Source organism: Ammospiza caudacuta, chromosome 3 (genome assembly GCF_027887145.1).
Source record: "Ammospiza caudacuta isolate bAmmCau1 chromosome 3, bAmmCau1.pri, whole genome shotgun sequence".
Classification (NCBI taxonomy): Eukaryota; Metazoa; Chordata; class Aves; order Passeriformes; family Passerellidae; genus Ammospiza; species Ammospiza caudacuta.
The window spans coordinates 35,492,980-35,513,228 of record NC_080595.1 but is presented as its reverse complement, the minus strand read 5'-3'; the positions used below and the strand labels follow the sequence as shown (position 1 = coordinate 35,513,228).

The following is a 20,249-nucleotide window of genomic DNA, read 5'->3' as shown; positions in this document are numbered from 1 at the left end:
GTGTGTTTCATGTTGACAGCTATTGCACTAAGGTCTTCAAAGAAATTTAGATCTTATGTAAAAGTTTCAGAGTCTCAAGTCGTTGACTAGAATGTGCTCATGCCATTAAAACTTTTTTAATCTTAATCTCTTTCAGTCCCAGCAAAGATGCATTGTGATCTTTGCACTGGTATGCTGCTTTGCAATTCTGGTTGCACTGATATTTTCGGCAGTGGATATTATGGGAGAAGATGAGGATGGACTCTCAGAAAAGAACTGTCAAAATAACTGTCGGTAAGAGGTAACAAACAAAACTTCTCTTTTGGGGTGGAGAGGAACATATGTGTGTTACGTAAGGGCATGAAGTAATTGCCATGGTCCTGTGGTATTATTGGGAAGAGTAGCTAACAGAGGAAGAAAATGGTTTCTCATTTTAAATTTCTGGTTTTGGAGGTTAGTTTAACAAAATTAAAGCACACTTTTTGAAGTTATTTTTGGTGGTGTGTTTTGAGCAAGACCTTTGTGTTAGATCAATTATTTTGTAAGCCTGAGCCAAAGCCCATTAAGTTTCAGTAATTGAGTACAGAGGTGGATCACATAGTTCCCAATTCTTTCATGTCTATTTCTCATCAAGACCGGTTCTTTCTTTCTTTCTTTCTCCAGAAAGGTCACTGATGCCTTTTGACCTAAGATTGCTGTCCCTTCTATGTAGGGGGAGCTTTTCTATTTCCTGTTTGATGCATCCCTGTTATAGACACAGTGGCTTACCTGTGAACTGTAAAGGAAATTAATGATATGATCAGAAAGATGAGTGTTGACAGTGTTGAATTAAGATTTGCCTCAGACACCTGCCATAGCTGTGTATATCTTTTAACTTTTGGTTCTGTTAGTTTTAAGTAAGTGATTAGGTTTTTAAGCCTTTCATTTCCTGACTGTGAATCTCATTTTGCTGCTCCTCACTTCCTCCATTAATCGGTTCATTAGTGATGGCCAGTGTTTTTCCTGGGTTGTCTTCTGGGCCTCTTCTGTCCACCAAGCTGATGTAAAAATCATTTGTAGGCAATGGCTGGGTATACATTGGGTAGGAGCTAATTGACATTTGCATTTTAGAATGATTTATGAAAGATTAATGTTTCTTTGAGCTTTTGATCCTTATTTCTGTTACTCTTTGTTCATTTTGTGCGCAGACTCTTTAGGGACATGCTGCACCTGTTACATTACAGACAGCACTAATCCAGAATCCAGAAATTTTTGTAATGTCTTTTCAATTATAATGGGGTCTTTAAAATATTGTTTGCATGCTGCTTAAGAAACAAACAAAAAAAACCCCAAAAAAATAACACAAGAGGATTCTTTAAATCTGTATCTCCTTCCAAATGGAATATACTTGCAGCATCAGGTAGCTTTGTCTTGAAACTGACTGTCCATCTGGCACTTTTTGCCATAATTGTTTTTAGGTTTGGTTTTGTTCACTTCATTGTACTCCTACAGGTCTAGGCAGGCTTCTGATATCTTCTCTGAATTTTCTAGAGTTGAGCCAGCTTTTCTTTCCCCATCAAAGTTTTACTGTGAGATGTTGCCTTCCAAAATTTTTGAAGATACTGCATGTGTCACCTCTACACCCACTGTCTTCATGTGTGAATCTTTGACAGAACTAGGTCAGATGAGGGGAAAGTCTTTCTGCTCATTGGCTTCAGTGCACTGCACACGACTTCAACACAGTCAGAAACACAGTCAGAAACTACTGCACCATGTTTCCTCTTAGTTGTATCAACTCATGGTTCCCATTCTGTTCTGGGTAGCTCTGTAGGCCTAGCCAAGGAAGGACTTCACCTTCTTTGCTTTTAATTCTTCAAAGGAGAAAACAAATCAGAGTAGAAGTGATACACAGTACTAAGAAAAACGGGTATATTCATTTTTTTCTGTGAAAAACAAGAGACTGATTTCTTCTGTCTGTATGGGTTACAGCAATCTGTGTTTCAAAAGAATACTTACCTTTGCTCAGTATTTTGTTGTTTCACGTGTCATTCTTGTCCCCTCCTGGATTGTGTTAGAGGAGCCTGAGACTAAATTCAGCCCCTTGACTTTAAATATAAGAGTCAATTAAACTGCTGTGTGTTTACAGGGCTAGGAGTGAGCCCAGAGCCCAGCTCTATTTTAAGGTGCCTTTCACAGAGTGATCAAGTGTGTGATGTAGCTACTAATGCCTGAACCAGAAGGCACATGAATGCTGTGCATACAAGCTGCCGAAGCCAGTGCTAATAACAGTATCCAAGTGCTGGCAGCTGCTACCTGCTAACATTGAGTCCTTCTCTACGGCATGACACTGGGGTCCTTTATGTGTTAAATGCATCACAGAAGTGTCACATTAGCTGAAGTGTCACAAATCAATGTCTGCCAATGGCATATATTTAGTACTTGGGCTAAGCACTTTTAATAAGACAAGAGTTACTGAATTCTTACATTTCTGCTGCGTGAGTACTTTCCCTGGCATTCAGGAAGAGGTGCTTCCATTTGCAGGATGTGCTGAGACAGAATGGTAATAGATGATTTTTAAACTTTTTTTATAATGAAATGTTTGTCAAATATAAGTTTATATGCCTGAGCCTATAACTCTTTTTTTGGTTTTAACTGATTGAATTTATGAAGAATGTTGTTGGGAAAGGATGCTGTGGATTTGAGAAGAACTTTGCTGATGGTTTTTAGTGGCTGTTTTCTTTGGAAAATTTAATTTCTGTGGTTTTTGTTTTAAAGGAAAGTACAACTGAAATAGAACTGTGGTCTGGAAAATTTCTCTGGCTAGAAATTTTTGGAGCTTGTGTGAAAAAATAGAATTTTAAAGAGAATGTAAGAAGACTTTTTAGAATCTAGAGCTTTTGCAAGTGGTGTTTTCAGTAAAGCTTACATCTTTCTTTGTTGTTGTGATTGGTTTGTTCAGGAACACAAATGCAGCTTTTCTGATCTGCTTGCAATTCATCATGAATTCCATAAACCATTCCTTAATTACATGAGGAATACTTACTGCATATGTTCCCAAAATGACCTTACTCTTTATTGATGTATTTATTTCTCTTGGGGGCTTTGTAACAAAAATAAGTCAGGGAATAGGAAATCAAGCTTTTTTACATATATTCTCTGATTGCTGGAGAGATTGATTCTACCCATCCTATTAAAAGGAATGTCAACGGATTGAAATTAAAGGAAAAAAAAGTAACAGTGACTATGAAAAGTTGAGGCTTTGCAGTTTGTGCTCGGTATGTGATGGAAATTATTCTCTTGAGACATCCACAGTAGTGTTGTTCGGCAGCCCTGATGGATGAGACTGGTTAAGAGGATATGCTTAGCAGTCTGGGAATGTTGCCTGTCTTGCTGTGGGTCCATTAGACACCAAATCTATAAAATTAGATTATTGTAATTTGAAAATAGTACATTTTAATGGCTGATCTATTGTGAATAAATCTTGGCTAGCCTTTGATGTAACTCTGTGTCAGTTAAAACTTACTTTACTTTGTTGGAATTGACTAATAAACTCTAAAAATTGCAATTTGGAAAACAGAAGAAATTACAACTATTAAGAGATTGTCTCTGCTATCCAAACTATTTGAACCAAGGTTGTTTTGATTTATTAATGGTAACTTGAGCTGTTCAAGGCTCAACTTGAGCCTCTTCTCCTGCTTGTTGGTGCTGATAGGCATACTAGGGGTCCTACAGAGTTTGCACATGCCCTTAGTTATCCTTGTCTCACTGGCCTTGCCAATATCCATTGAAGCAGTGGTAGCAGCTGGCACAGCTCCTACCTCTGGCTGTGGGTTTGGCCCTGCCTCTTGAGAGGGACTACAGAACAAGGAAAAACGGGAAGCAATGGTAGCTACTTTCCATGCTTACCAAGCTAAAACTAAAACTGTTGTCATGATTTTTTTTTCAATATTGACTTACTCTGATGATAATTGGAAGGATTTTCTTGCTTTCTGTTTGTGTGTGTTTTCAAGGCAGATTCTGTCTTGCATTCTGTTCCAGTGATGCTGGTTTGGTAATTTCTCTTCTCCTCAGAGTCATACATAATGAAGGCACTTGCTCTTTTGTGTTTGGATTTATGTTGGAAGAATTTACTGTTGTTTATGACAGGAGTGGCAAAGCCTATTTAGTTCACTACTTGATTGTAGGGAGGCTTTGACCAGTGCTGCCCTATAACAAGTAGGCCATGGTACCTGAGCAGTGTTTGTGATTTCTTTAGATATTGTTTGGATTGTTTTGGATAAGGATTGGTATCCTGGAAAGGAGCTGAATCTTCCTGTTGAAGTGCAAAGCTTTAGAATTCAACAGTACCCTGCAACACTGAATTTTAGAGATTAGATCTAGTTGCATACAATAATTACTTATATTGAACAATTACTGTGTGTTGCATGCATTGCTTTCAATTTCATTAGATGATTATTCTCTGGTTGTGAAAGAGGGCCCACAATTGATTTTTTTCTGTTGCTTTATAAATCATTCTTTCAACTACTCTGTTATTTCACTAAGTAGGGTTTTGCAGCACTGTTAAATAAGCATACTGCAGCACATGCTTACAGTCATTTACCTTGGAAGTGCTTTGCCCCTGGCTTATTGTGGAGGAGATTTTCTGTGTGCTGCGTGGGTTCTGCACATAGCAAGGTTTATATTGACTGGTTTCTATTTAATAAACTATGACAAGCATAATAGTTAAGTGTCTAAACAGAACAAGATGCTCAGATTTTGAAAAGCCTGTTAAAGAGCAACTGAAGATTTCTATTTACAAAACAACTACTCCCTTGGCATAAAAATGCTTTCTGTCAACATGATGGACTGGAGCATCAAGTCTACCCTCAGTCAGTTAGCGCACACACACTGATTATTGAGCAGGAGTGTTGATCTTCTGGAGGCTCTGCAGAGGAATCTGGAGAGGCTAGATCAATGGGCCAAGGCCAAAGGTATGAAGCTCACTAAGGCAAAATGCTGGATCCTACCCTTGGGTCACAGCAACCCCTTGCAGCACTGCAGGCTGGGGCAGAGTGGCTGGGAAGCTGCCCAGCAGAAAAGGACCTGGGAGTGCTGGTTTACAGCAGCTGAACATGGGCCAGAGTGTGCCCAGGGCACCAAGGAGGCCGGTGGCATCCTGGCCTGTACCAGCAGTGGTGTGGCCAGCAGAACCAGGGCAGGGATTGTCCCCCTGTGCTGGTGAGGCCACACCTCAAGTGCTGTGTCCAGTTCTGGGCCCCTCACTGCAAGAAGGACATTGAGGTGCTGGAGCATGTCCAGAGGAGGGGCAGTGGAGCTGGTGAAGGGTTTGGAGCACCAAGTCATGGCTGAGGGAGCTGGGGTTGCTTAGTCTGGAGAACAGGAAGTTCAGGGCTGACCTTATTGCTGTCTTCAGCCACCTGAAACAGGCTATAGCCCAGTGAGGGTCAGTCTCTGCTCCCATATGGCAACTGGAAGAGGAAATGGCTTCAGGTTGTGTTAGAGGAGGTTCAGGTGGGATATTAAAAACTATTTCTTCACTGAATGGGTTATGAAACATTGAAACAAGTTGCTCAGGAAAGTGGTAGAATTATCATCCCTGCAGGTATCTAAAAGAGATATAAATACACAGCTCAGGGATGTAGTTTAGTGGTAAACAGGGTTAACAATGGTGATGGGTTAATGGCTGGACTTTGTGATTTTAAGATCTTTTCCAACCTTAACAATTCTAACTGTTTTCTTCTTGGTTTTGGGTGATACAGAGAATGAGCTATAAAACCTCCTAATTTTTAAGATGATCTCTACTTGTAGTAATTTTTATTTTTGCACCTAAAGAAGGAATACTCTTTCAATTGAAGTTTCTTGGCTGGGCACTGCAAAGCCCTGGTGTACCTCCTGCAAGTCCATTCAACGTCTGAAGCCAGGGAAGGAAATCAAAAACTTGCACAAGAAGTTCTATTTATCCTACCTTTTATTTTTCATTTTTTGAAATGCATTTAAGTGGAGAAGATAGTGTATTAACAGTTCAGTACCTGTACAGAGTGCAATTTTTGTCCTGAGTTTCGGCACAAAATACAAAAAACAAAGAATTTTTTTTGTTTGTTTTGTGTTTATTTTCAGCTATAGAGAGTGTCTTCACGGATAAAAAAATGAGTGACAAAACTCATGATTGTGTAGATCTTTTTCTGTCTGTATTACTCCCAGTAGATAGTTCATGGTTAATTACTTTATATGGGCTTCCACTCATTTTATTCAAACACACAAACCTATTATTTGTCCTACTCTTTGTTCTGTCAAATCAAATTATTTTCTGTGGAGTTTAGGTCAGAGGGCTTTAGAGTCTCCTTAGGGCAGCTTTTCCTGCCGTGATATGTGTTTTTTTAGGATGTAAAACAGAGATTAACATGTTTTGTGTTCTTGGAAGTTACCTTTTAAAGTATATGTTTATTTCTCCTTTTATGACTTACAGTTTGTGAATTGATAACAGAGAAAATGTTCCAAGCTAATAGAAATCAAATTCCAATTACTTTAAGGTTCCTAGATAATGCAGGTGAGATAAAGGAGCAATTTATGTATTAGAGTATCCTATCTCCTGTGTAGTTTGCTGAAGCTTCTCTGTGATTAAATCTTCTTATTTTCTCCTTTTTTTCCCTCTCTTTTTCCCTTCTGAGCTTAATTTGTTCTTTTCTCTTTTCACCTTAATGTCTTCAGAAGACTGAAATTACTTCATCCGAGCAGAACTCAAAAGATTTCTAAGGTCATTTTCTATACCAGATTGTAAGGCTATACTAAACAGAGTCATTAAATCTAAAATTACTGGTCATTCTCTTGATCTTGAAAACTGATTTATGACATTTCAGAGTTTTTATTCTGCCTGGTGAGAATAGCCACCCAGCTTAACAAAGTTCCCTGATAAGTCGTTCTTCCTTTTGCTTGTGGGAAAGGCATTAAAAGTAGCTTAAAATTGTAGTAGAGTCTGTCTGAATTCATGCTCCATTTCAGGGTGACTTGTTCGTTCAGCCAGAGCTGACTTTGCATCAGATCCTAGCAAGCACCTGTTCAGTGACACCATTTATTTTTAATTGCTTCTCCACCCTCAGAGCAGTATATGAAAAAGATACTTATTATCCTGTCAGGTTACATTAAATGTATTGGGTTCTGCAGCTAATCCTAGGACAGCACTGTGAGTGTCCTCTGGGCTAGCATGATTTGATACTCATCAGGGGTGCAAATGTATTGTGCTGGATGATTTCTGTGACCTGCTGAGTAGGAGGCTGAGCCTGCCTTTCCGAGCACCGTGGCGGTGTCACGTTCAAGGGGAAGCAGGTGTGGTGCCTGCTGAAGCCCAAAGCCTTGTGCAGAGCTGGTGGGCCTGGTGGGCTTGAGCTGGCTCTGCTGTTCAGCCATGTGCAGCTCACTTTGCTGTGGTGGCCCGAGGTTGCACACCGAGGGCAGCAGCTCCTGGCACTGATGTCCTGCTGGGAGGTGTCAGGGAGAACTGCTGGCTGCAGTTTGCTAGGGCTGGTTTATCCAGATGCTCTTTACATGTACAAGTAGACAGCTTTTGGGGAAACGTTTGGAGGTTTTTCTTTGTTAGTCTGAAGATTTTCTTCCTGGTTTGTTTTCCTCTGAACACATGGGTGAAGTCTAGGTGAAGCCAGAGTCACCTCTCAGTGGTCTCTGGTATGGTGTCCATATGTCAAGGTCTCTCTAGTTAGCTGGAGCATTGTTGTGAGTAACACTTCAGATACAGATTGCTCTTGAATGTTGGGCAAGGTGTCGATTGCCTGTGTTAATCAGGAAGGTATGAGTTTGCTTCCTTTATTCAATTTAGCCACATCCAATTGTCTTGACCAAGGGTAAAAAATGCACTGGAGAAATGTTTCATTACCATTAGTATTTTTTCATTTTATGTTTTAGGGTTGTTTTATTTGGTTTTGGTTGGTTTTTTTTTTTTCCCCATAATTAATTTGCTTCCTCTCAACCAGACTGAAAAATAAAATAAGCCACAAAACCAGCTTTGGCATGTGCCAGATGCAGATCTGTGACTTGTTCTCTATTTAATGACCAGTCCTTTCCAAATAAGATTATTTCAAAATTATTATACAGCTGAGAGTTCTTATGACTGACAGCATCACAATGTGGTAGCTTTAAAGCTGCTTTCTTTACATACTAAGTGTTGAAATGGTTCTTCTGAGCAGCATCAGTGATTTGCATGCCTTCTGACATGAGGGGGAGGATTCATCTTGCCTCAGACTAAACTTTTGATGGATATTTGATAGCACATTTTAAGCGTTGGCTTTGACTTTTTACTCTAGATCTGATTGTAACTCTTGGAATAAGTATGTGACACATATATATGGCCACATATGTTATCTGATATCTTTTGTCAGTGTGGCAAGTATAGAGTTAATTGATTTTCACTGATTTATCAAAATATTTCTTTAAAGAATCTCTTGGGAAAATGAAGTGATTTTTAAAAATTTCCTTTGTTGTCATTTATGAAATAGCTCCTCAAGTTAGCTGGGCTTGAATAAGAATAATTTTTAGAACTTTTCTACTGGCTGAGTATTGGAGAAAATGCACTTTTACCAGTATTTTAGCAAAATATGAAAATGCATAAGCTTCACTACTGATCACGACACTTTAAGGCAAGATGAATGTGTCACCATCATCAGGCAGGCAGCCGTGATTTGGATTTTGTTCAAACACTGTCAGAAACCCTAGTCCTTTTCTCAGCCAGTTTTGGGCCACTTGTATCAGCTTGGCAGTGCATGTTTTACAGTTCATTGCAGATGCTGGTGGAGAGTATGGTTCAATAAATGCATTAGAGGATACTTGAGGGGATGTATTTGGGCCAGTGGGGACTGAAGTGCAGGACTAGTGGAAGTGTCTCCTGAAAGATGCAGCCAGTGCCAGTGGGACAGTGACAGACTGCAAGAGCTGCCCCATCTGCTGTGTTTCATAAATCCATGTGAGCCACCTCAAAGATATCCCCACCGACCTTCCAGCCTTTGGGCCAAGACAGGCTGCCAAAACTGGAGGAAATCCATCACTACAGCAGCTTTGGGGCATGATGTAGGAAAGCAGAGATGTAACCTCTGTATGACAACAGGCAAGCTATTATTTTCCCTAGTGGCACATCTGTTTGCATGTGAAAAGACTTCTTCAGGACTGGCTAGAGAGGAGAGAAGAGTGAATTTTTCAATTTGCTCTTGAGAAAAATCATGCAAATACCTAAAATGGGCAACCAACTGATCCTGTGTCAGAGGCACTGCTCTGGCCATGTACACATGGTAGAATTTCCAGAGAAAAATGTGCTTCTGATATTTGAGGGGGGTTTTATGTTTTTAGACCTTTTCTGAGAGTCAGGATTTTGCTGTTAAAATGTGTTCCATAGGGTAAATACCAATAAGTCAGTTAATGCTTTCTATTAAGACCTAAAGAGGTGTTTGGTTGTTTGGTAGTTTTTTGGGTTTTTTTCCTCTGGTGTTTTAAAACGCTGCTTTATCAATCTAGATATCTTGTGTCTCTTAGGGAAAGAGGTTCATGACTCTGTTCACCTTGGCCAGAAATGTACTCATCAATTTTTCTTTTTCCCTCCCCCCCCCCCAGTTTTAACTTGAATACAACAAGTTTTAAAGATGCATTTTTAATCAGATGCAATTCTAGATGGAACTAAAATTACCATTAAAAAACCACCAAAAAACTCCTCAACCAAAACCAAAATTAAACCAACAACAACAAAAGAGAAATACAAATAGATACTATGTAAAACCATCTGACAGTAGTTAAACCTATCTTAGTACTCCTGAGGTGCCCTGGAACGCTTCCATAGGTTCTTGCCTCTGTAATTTAAACACTGCAGTGTCCTTTGGGAATGGATACTTTAGGTACTTTATTCTTTTCATCTGTGGATTTTTATTACTGTTCCTACCTTGACTATGTCTGCTGAATTTGCAGTGCTGATTTCAAATAGTTGCTGACTAAAGTTTTTACCTTCAATTTTCCTTCGTTGTTTTGCAAAGCAGTTTTGTTTGTTCTTGCTGGGCAGGAAGGGCATTAATTAAGTTTAAGGTATTGTTGGATTGTATAAATGCCAACATCATAGAATATAATTTAATTTCTATTCTGGATAAGAGAGATCTTACTTAGAAAATTCTCATTCAATTATTAACACCATAAAATCATGCTTATTTATGAGGAAAAATAACATTTTGATTCTTTATTGGTTTCTGCAACCATAAGCTAACACATTTATCCATTCCAAGTCATACCAAGATAATCAGAGCCTTTTAGAAAGATGCATGGGCCAAAAGAAAAAAAGTAGCAACCAAATTCCCACTTCTTGTGTATTGATATGTGATTATTCAGGCCAAATTAATGTTGTTCTTTACAGTTACAAAGTGTCCATGTGAGAAGATCAGAGGTGTATGGAAGGAAATAAAAAGGCAACATAAATTCTGTTATTTAAAAAAAAAAGCCTGTAATAATTTGGCGTATTCAAGCCATATAAAAAGGTTTAATATGAACATAGTCATAAACTGAATGTAGAAATAAAATAAAAACATCTGGTTAACTAATTAATGTATATGAGAGGGCTATTTATGCAATATTTGTTGTTCTTTTTAAAGTTGTTATGTTAGGATATTTTAGTGTGTTTTACAGATGGTTGAACAGTGAATGGGCTGCTGCTTTAAAGAGCTAAATAGGCATAACAGCTGATGAGGGGCTCATGTGGCTGCTATATAGTTTTGTACAGGATTGACTAAATACCTCAGCTGTTGAGTTTTACATAATTTGAAAGTCATGGTAATGGTATTAACTCAAGACTTGAACATGGTACAAACAAAGGAGAGAGGCTGAGATCTTTTTCAGTGACTAAACAGGTACCAAGTGAGCACTTACTGTTGTGCTGGGAAGGCTCAGCTCCTGATTCCTGACTGATGCGTGTGCAGGCTGTTCCCTGAAGTGCGCAGCTGAGTTTCCTTAGCCATGACAGGGGCAAGAGTGGCTTCACTAAGGAGGGCAGCGTTGCTGTCCTCACCTCTGTCAGGAAGGAAGCTGCTGTGGGCTGGGGGCAGAGCTTCCCCAGCTGCCATTTAGGTGCATTGCCTGGAGTCAGGGAGCAGGCAGTACACATGGGCCAAACCTCTGTGTGTTACTGTATTTGGAAGACTTTTTCTATAACATTTGTAGAGAGTTATCTTGAAAATTAAGAATTTTCAAGATTGAGAAATTTACGAACAAATAAGATCTTGAGAAAACAAACTTGGTAGTACAAGGGGTTTTTGTGTATAAACTGAGGATATGTTAGAACTGTGGCATCAGACTGAAGATATTTAGAAGGACAGGAATAAAACTAGGCCAGCCTTTCCATATTCCTGGTAAGGGGTCAGAAATCTAATGGGCAAAAAGAGATTAAATAAAATGGAAATTGGCTGGTCCTTTCTCAAAACTAAGAAGAAAGTGGGAGGGGTAAAATAGTATGTTTAGCAACTAAAACAGGGGTTTAAAAAAAGTTTCTGTTCTGATGATGTCCTTGTCCTTTTATGTCCAAAGATTAAACATAAACTTTGAAAGATGTAGACAACGCAGTTGTGCGGGTTTTTTTGATAAGCATATCCTGGAGATCTTCAATTACTGTATGGTAGTGAACAGAGAAAACTAAATGATGTAGTGCCTCTTGGTTAATGGTATATATGACATTCTAGATAATAAACAGACATGACAGATAGATTTCTTATTCTAAATTCAACAGAATTGGGTCACTGTTTCTTTTTTTTTTGGTAGACGTTTTGCAAAATGTACCTTATCTTTTTTCATTTCAATTCGCCTCAGATCCTCAGGATCCTCATGTTTTTGCAGTTTGTCCTTCAATGTAGCACCTAGCTGTCTACAATGTGATAATGTGAGCTACAGATCTGCTTTTTACAAGGGTGAGGTTTTAATTTTTTTTAAAGCACTGAGTAATGTAGCACCTTGATGTTATGAAAACAACAGAGGCACTGTGGCTGTCACATAGGCAGGATACTGGCAGGCCTTAGTGCAGGGAATACCATTTCTCTCATTAACATCAAACCTGAGAACCAAGCTGGATTTCAAGAACTTTCATGTGAGTGTGGATGTTTTGAATAATGAATGGTGGTGTGTTAAATTGTTAATACTTTATCTACATACTCTGACTTGAAGTAGTTCATCTTACTGCTTCTGTGTATTTCATTTTTTGTGGCTTACACAGTGATTGAATCTTGTCATGCAATAAAGATGCTTCCTCATTGCTTTCTTATTTCTTGCGCTTTTTAAAATTTATTTTTCTTCCCCTTGACAGACATCTGTAACTTGTTTTCCTTCTCTCCTTTACCGTGGCATTTAGGTTTGGCTTTGTGAGATTCTGACAGTGCTTATCCTTCCCTTGGGCTTTTCATCACAGGCCTCCTTGTGGTCTTTCCCTATCCCCCAGTGAATTAGAAAGTGGCATAAACTCCATTCCTTGGAACGTTTCCAGACTGCCTCCCACACACATGCGCGTTCCCTGCCTAGATGAGCTATCTCCAGTCTGTATTTGGAGACTGAGAGTGTCTGGAGGATAAATCTGTGTTGGCCACAGAGCTGCAAATATCAAATGAATTCACAGCTTTACGTATTATGTTAAGACAAGAATTTGGCTAATTAGCTTTGGTGTAATTATTAGAAGAATGTGTCATAAGATAGTTAATCAAGTGAATATGCTTATGTGATGCCAGTTTTATTAGACTTGAAATCAAAATATATCAGCTCTTCTTACACCTGAGAAGGATTATATTTTATGACAGCAATTAGTTGGGTTTAATAAGGTGTACTGACTGAAACAAGACAGACTCTTCTTGAGTTGGCCAAGGGATGTCTTTTGGGGTGAAATGTGTAGGATTAGTGTTTATCCAGGAGACACTGTGGAGAAGACATGCTATTCTGCTTTAAGCAGAGGGAAGTGTGTTTAATCCCTACTTAGACTTGGATTCCTGAACTTAATTCACACTTTGAAACTGGGCATCCAGATGCTGGTAACTCCCCTATGGAATGGCAGCTCCTGGTACTGCAATACTCCTCTGGCTCAGCATGGAGCTCTTCCAGAGAGATTCCATGAGCTTAGTCCCTGGCATTGTTGCCACCTCTCACTCTGCCCCTCACTTGTACATTTAAATAATGTCCTTTGAAGAAGCACCTTTAAGTCAGCCACGCTGCTATCCCCATGCCCAGGAGAAACTTGGGACCCTGTGGTTCTCTGATTTTGCTCTTGCTTGCAGTAGTTACTGGGATCTGTGAGTTAAACCTGATGTACTAGGTGCAGCTTATGGGAGTGGAAGTTGCAATTGGTTATGTTTTTGTTCTTTGAGGAGTTCCTACAGAAAGCTGCTTATTTTGCTAAGAGCAAAAAAAAAAAAAAAAAAAAAAAGTAAGGATTTTAATGTTCCTTGCTACACAGAGCCCATGGGTCAGGAAGGGCCTTTGTTTTGGTACACTCACTGGAAGTGAAAGGTGCTGTTTGAATTTTCTGTGGAGTGTGAAGACTGGTCAGGTCAGCTGGTTTCTCCTGCCTCAGCACCCTCAGGCACTTGTCTCTCAGCAATCTGCCATAAGAATCCGCTGACCAGCTCTCAATTCTCCCCACAGCTGCAAAACCCATTAAAATCTTGTAGTGCTGACAGGCAGAAATGCTGTAAAAATGCAAATTTTCTTGTGCTGAAGGGCAAGATGCCAAGAAATGCTTTTCAAAATGTTTCACTGCTGCATAAGGATTTAGGATGGTTGATACAGCTGGAATGCTAAGTTTTATCAATGGGAGGGAACCTTTTACCATTAGTAAGTTCACTAGTATTTTGGATCTTCAGTCACCTGGGGACTTTGGTGCAAATAGTTTGCTTTATGTGCTTTTTTTTTTTTTTAGTTTTATTTTTAAAGAGGAAATAAGAGGCTAAGAGGTGATGTTCTGCTCTGCTGGCACACAAAGGAAGGACTGCTTCCTAGGCTCACAAATGGCACTGAGGTCACCTGCCTACATGCAGCACTTAGAAGCTCTATAGAAGAGCCCAGGATAGAAGGGTCTGCTGTGTTTCAGCCGATAATTTAGCTACTTGTACCCACTGATGCTCTGTGGAACAGTGGCCAAGTCAAATGCACACAGTGCTGCCCATGACTCAGTCAGTAGAGTACTCAGCCAAGGAAATTGTTTTTTCTTTAAAAGCATGATGCTTTAACTAAGGCAATTATGTCTTTTGTTGCAAAAGAAAGTAGTGGTGAGTGCTTTGTGCAGATTTTAGAAAAGACAGTGACAGATCAGAAAATTTAAAAATTATTTTTCCTTTATCTCTCATCTGAAATAATCAACAGCTGTGTAACAGTTGACTATCAAGACTGTTTCAAAGGATGTTGTTTTCTTCCCTTAACTATGGTTTAAAAAAAGGGAGGAGTTGATTATATTTCTGATTTTTCCCACTGTGGTAATGTACTTTCTATTGAAACAATACAATAATTTCCTTCTCTGCTAGTCCTCCTTTGCCCTGAATGAGCTGTTCAGGCATAATATGCATGATAAATTTTCTCTGAAGTGCAGTCATCTGCATTGATGTGCTGTATCTGTGTTGCTGTATTTATGTTGCTGAATTTTGTCTTAGCTCTCAGTTTTACATCAGATGATGCATAACAAGGAGAGGTAGCATTTGGAAAAGGCTACTGTGCAGTTCAGCAAATTTTCTGAAGATTGTCACTATCACCTTCAGAATGCTTTACAGAAGTGTAAATAATAAGCCAAAATAATGTATTTTCTGTGTACTTTCTTATAACACTACTGAAGTGCATTCTGAGTGTTTAATGAACATTTCTTAATTCAGCAATATCAAGAAACAGGAGCTCTTTGCAGTGAAGTTTCTGTAGTGACCTCAAGAGTACACAAATATGGGATTAGTATGTATACCTTAGTATTATCTAATTTTAATCTGAGTAGTCAAGAAAGCAGGATACAAGATTCTCACAAGTTACTCAGACAAATCTAGGTCATATAGAGCTGTCTGCAGTGTTCCATGCACAGTGTGGACGTCCCATTGATATGAGCAAAATATGAAAAAGGTAGAAAAAATTGTACCCTCCCCCAGGGGAATGAAACTGAAAAATGTTGAATGTGGGATGTTTAACACGGTTTGAGAAGCTCAGTGGTGTTGGCACAAATGTATCCTGAAGGCGTGCACTAATTACAAAGGAGTAAGTTAGTTTTTTTTGATCTCAGCCACCACAGACTTGCTTATTTTTTTTGTAATCCTTTAGTAATCAAAGATCTATCAGCTGGATAATCTGTTGCTGTACCAAACTTGTTTATCCCTAAGCCTATCTGAACAACCATATTGCAAGATAGAGGAGTTATGAGTGGGCCTGACTGAAGTTTAATTAGCTGTCTTATGGTATTAAAGTTGTATGCATTATCTTCATTGTCACCCTGATATATTTGTGAAGCATTTGTGTGTTATAATTAAAAAAAAAGTTCTTTACGTTTTCCCTATTTATATTGACCTAGTATGCTATTAGATAAATAACATTTGTGAACCAATTCTAAGAATGAGTTAGTTGTAGATTCTTTACAAAAACCTTAGGTTTTAGTTGTTTCTATGATATCTTTCATCTGGAAGTAAACTGGAACTGCCATGTCTAGAGCCTTGACTCACAAATTCTGACTTTACTGTTTTTAAACAAGATGAGTTTATTTTAAAGAAATACTAAAGGTAATAAAAGCATTTAATCAAATTCAAAGACTTATCTATAAACAACAAATGGTTTACTTTTAATTTCTTTGAAAGTCACACAGGTGCAGTGTTTAAACAGTAACAAAAATAAGAATAAGCATCCATTTTCTAAATGCAACATTTTATTGGGAACTAACTTATTTCATATGGAAAGTAAATTGTCCTCATAACAGTCTTTTTTGTTGTTGCATCTTCTCTTTTCCTCTCCTTTGCTCTCCAGATCCAGCAATCCATCATGATGATGGTATGTACCTTTTTTCCCCTCTTCCAGGTTTCAGGTAATTCCATTCTTTGAACTCATACTCTTGCTAATAATGTGACAATGAAGAGGGACATTTGTTTGACATATTCAAGCTTAATGGACTTCCTATGTGTCTTGCCATCTTGCAAAGACACAAGGCAAGAATGCTGATTGGCCTTTTATTAATAATGACTCTTATGTGGGATACTCTTCCTACACATAAGTGACAAATTAGGAATACAAAATAACTGGAGTTAGAGTGGAAAAACAACTAACCTTTGGTTATTGCTCCTCAGTCCTCAGGAAATATTCTGTGTTAGGCTTTGTTCAAGGTCAAAAGCAGTGGCAAAGCATTGAGCTCTCCTATCCATCTCTCTTTTTTATAACGAGGTGTGTTGTAAATATCATTCTACAGTTTAGTGCCAATGTTTTAGAAAGCTAATACTAGAAGGTCATCACATTGTATGCACAGTGACCAGCCTTGAAATTGTGCAGAATACCTGATTGCATGAAATATAGCTAAATAAAAATTGCCCATCTCTGTATCAGAAAAAGATGAAGAAAGGATCTTTGCTTATTTTCTGAGGAACAAATTCCCAGCAGGGATTTTTTTACTGTTATAATTAGTTAAAAATCCAAGAAGGCTCTTTTCTGTTGTGTAAGCAGCTCAAGTTAACTGTTCTAAAAGCAAAGCACTGCTCACCTCACTCTAGCTTGGTGTGATGTTGGACCCATACTGGTTTTAGATGAAAGTAGGTAGGATAGTAATCAACGAGAGCAGAGCACGGAGAGGAGTAACTGAATTCTCTATCACATTGCCAATGAGGCAATCTGGTTGTTTATGTCCCTCTTGAGCCTTTAAATTTTACTGCCAGGCATTTTGTTTCTTTGGGGAACTGTGGTCTCCTCTTTCCTAAAGTAGTTCTCACAACTCCCCTCCATCAGATCCATGGGTAGGAGAGGAGCGTGACTGTAGGAAAATGTGCTGTGACCGCTGCTCGCACCAGCAACGAGTTGGGGCTCCTTGTCTCCATCTCCACCCTTTGGGTGCTTATTTCTTGTCTCTGAGTCTCTCTCTCATGGGGTATTGCTAATTATCTGAATCTGGAATTACCATGTTTGAATGCAGCAACTCCTGAGTTGAAAGTTGAAAATACTGCTGCAAGTCTGTACTGGAGTAAAGATTCTGATTGGTCTCTCATTTGAAGAGAGAGTCTACATCACAAACTACTTCTAAATTAATCTAAGACACCTATGTTACCAAGTGTTTTCATTGTTTGAAGAGTTAATCTTTTAAATTTACTTTTTTCCCCTGCATCCACAAATTTACCTTATTTTAAATACTTAGCTGCTGCTTTTTGGGGGATTTTTTTATTAACATGAGAGTGAAATGAATATTTTTAATAACAGCATTTTTCTCATGAAGACTAAAATTCAGTTTAATTTAGGATTTATTGAATATGCAAAGCATTTGTCATAAGCTCAGCACTATTTGGAAGTCTCCATTTTAGCATGGCACTAAAGTAGTGCAACAATAACAAATTTTCCTATTTCATTGATCATTCAGTAGGTTTTTAAAAAACATATCCTATTTGCAGTGAAAAAGAACCAATTTGAGATAATAAGGTAGAAAACATTTTCAAGCTGATGAAACTTTACTCTGCATTTGAAGACAACAGTGGGAACGTGATTTTCATTACAGATGCCATTATTTTGTGTATGACAACTAACTAGCAGCAAAAAAGCTTCTGCTAATGCTTAGCAGTATCTTGCTGAAACATTGGAGTAATTTTCTTTTATTCACATGTGTTCATTCATGATTTTGTTGCTTCTTGTAGTACAGTAAAGTCCAAACTCCAGGTAGTTAATAATCAGCTATTCAGTTTTTGGGGTTTGTACAAGAAGGTGCTTTGTGTATGTGGTTTCTGAATTTGAGTGTTGATAATTTTTCACAGAAAAATGTCTTCTGATGTCTTCTACCTACAACATATCTTTTTAAAATTATATCCTCATGGAATGCTTGGGAACAAAGGCACTGAAAAACCCTAGGTCAGTCAGTCAGCCAAGTGCAGCTCAATAGAGTTTTGATGTGTCACCAACACAGACTTAAACTGATAAAAGGTCCCCATTTTAATCTGTACAAAGCTTGTTGTTTTGAGGGGTGGCACATGGAGGGGAGATGTTCAGCGTTGATTATAATGTCAGGAAGGCTTCTTAGTTGTTTTTGTTGTTGATGGAGGCTTTTGTGTTTGTCTGGTTTTTATAACAAACAACTATAGTTCTAATCCTCATTTTAGTTGCTTATTGTATTTTAGTTATTTGACTTGTAGTAGCAAGCTTGCAGTGTTTGATTTTCATACAGTCCCACCCTCATGGGACAGTCTGTTTATGTGCTGAGGAGAAGACAACAATGCCTATTTTTGGTTTTCATATGCTTTGAAGCTGAAGTAATTTCTTTTTCATGAGATCATTCTGTTATGGCTCACTGATATAATTCATATCAACAGTGTAATTACAAGTTATGTGGCTATTGCTTCTTGGTTTTGGTAGATGAAAGGACAAAATATAATAATGAGTAAATTTTTCATGTTCCCATATTTTAACAAAGATGGATTTACACTTAGCAATGTGATTCTCGTGTATTCCAGTTCAGACTGTCTAGGGCTAAAAACCTGGCTAAAACTTCCCTCCATATTATGCAAGATAGGTGGTTATTTTCATTAACTAACATATTACTTCTTTCACCAAAGCTCTTGAAATTACAATAGCAATGCCATTATTAAATACAGAATTAAAATTCAGCAATAATGAAAGAGCTAAGGAAGAACTGTCTAGAAGATATATAGAGTTCATAAATGTAAAATAGTATTAGAAGCTTTAGTTGATACTGAAAACTACTTTTCCATATCAGGAGCAGGGGAATAATACATTAAAATGTAAAAACAAATTACATTTTAAAAACCAAACTAAAATGCTTTATCATTTTTTTCATTTAATTTTAATTTTCCAAAAACACTACACCTGAGTTCTGTTACTTAATTTTTTCTAGATGAAATGTCATATATTTTTTAAAAATCAAAGTATAACCTACAATATTTGGAGTAAATTTCATTAAAATATATAAAATCCTTCTTTGGTCTCATGAGGCCTACAGGAAATCTTGCTAAGCATGCTACGTTTTCTTTGAAACAAAGAATTATTGAGATTTCTTTTACATAGAAAAATTATTTTTCAACTGTCCTTTCACTATTTTATTCTGCTGTTCTTGGGTTTTGTAGTATTATGCTATACTCTTAAGTTTTATGTTTGAGACAGCACAGGTGTGCTGTTCCTTTTTGCGGTATCATTAGAGGTTTATTCATTGGAGTCTGAGCAAGTTTAGGGATGTTCATTGTCCATGCCAAGCTGTGCTCATGTGTGTCTAAAAGACAAAGCATCACTTTCATGCTACTGAAGACCATCTGTATTTTTTTTTTTTTTTACTGGAGTCTATTTGCTACTGAAAGAGTACGGTATTTTTTAAAGTATTTTTTAGACAAAATGTGCCCCTCTGTGTCATGCTGTTCACAGTGCCTCTAACTTGAGTCTGCATCTCATATTTCTCTGCTTTCATTGATGCTGCAGAGTGGAGAGTAACAGGAATAAGCCAAATCCATTTCCAAGTGTCAGCACCTAAAAGGTTGGTCCTAAACTTGAAAGCTTGAATGTATCATGGCAAGTGGGAGTGCACATCTGGCTTCTTATGCATTCTGCCTGTGGGGTTTTTTGTGGGGGTGGAAGGGTGTTGACAGTGTTTGATTCAGATCTGTCCTGCTTTCCCTGCTTTTTTTTTTTAGTAACCTCCATTGGAATTTATAATTTTGTAGTTTTCATTGATCTTATTGAGTAGACATAGTTACATGTTGACCTTTTTTTTGAGTTTTGTATTTACTTTAACTTTGTTCTTCCAGGGATCAAAGTAGTTTCTCAAAGATTTAGTAATTTTCCAGACATGCAGTTATGGACTGATAGCTATTTTAGTGTGTATGTTTGTAAGGTGCCAAAAAGCCTCTTTCTGTTGTAAATAGGCTTGTAGTAAAAATTGTATTTTTCTGATTGTATTGGAACTACTGGCCAATAAAACAGTGATTTTATTAATCTAGTTACTCTTTGAAGCCAAATAGAAGGAAAAAATATACAGAGTATAAAATAAGAATAATTGAAAATTTTTATATCTGTTCTCTAAGTCACAGTAATGATTGTGATATTATCCAAGTGCCCAGGATAGATTTTTTTGCCCA

The 20,249-nt window shown here is 37.9% G+C and overlaps 1 protein-coding gene across 1 annotated transcript in view; it reads left to right on the top strand.

Annotated features, from left to right (window-relative positions):
- Positions 1 to 20,249, top strand: part of PLD5 (phospholipase D family member 5) — a 166,469-nt gene that overhangs the window by 70,956 nt on the left and 75,264 nt on the right. Inside the window, exon 2 of the mRNA XM_058802304.1 lies at positions 137 to 273. Coding sequence (XP_058658287.1) covers positions 137 to 273 — 137 coding nt within the window. The remainder of the gene's footprint in view (positions 1 to 136; positions 274 to 20,249) is intronic.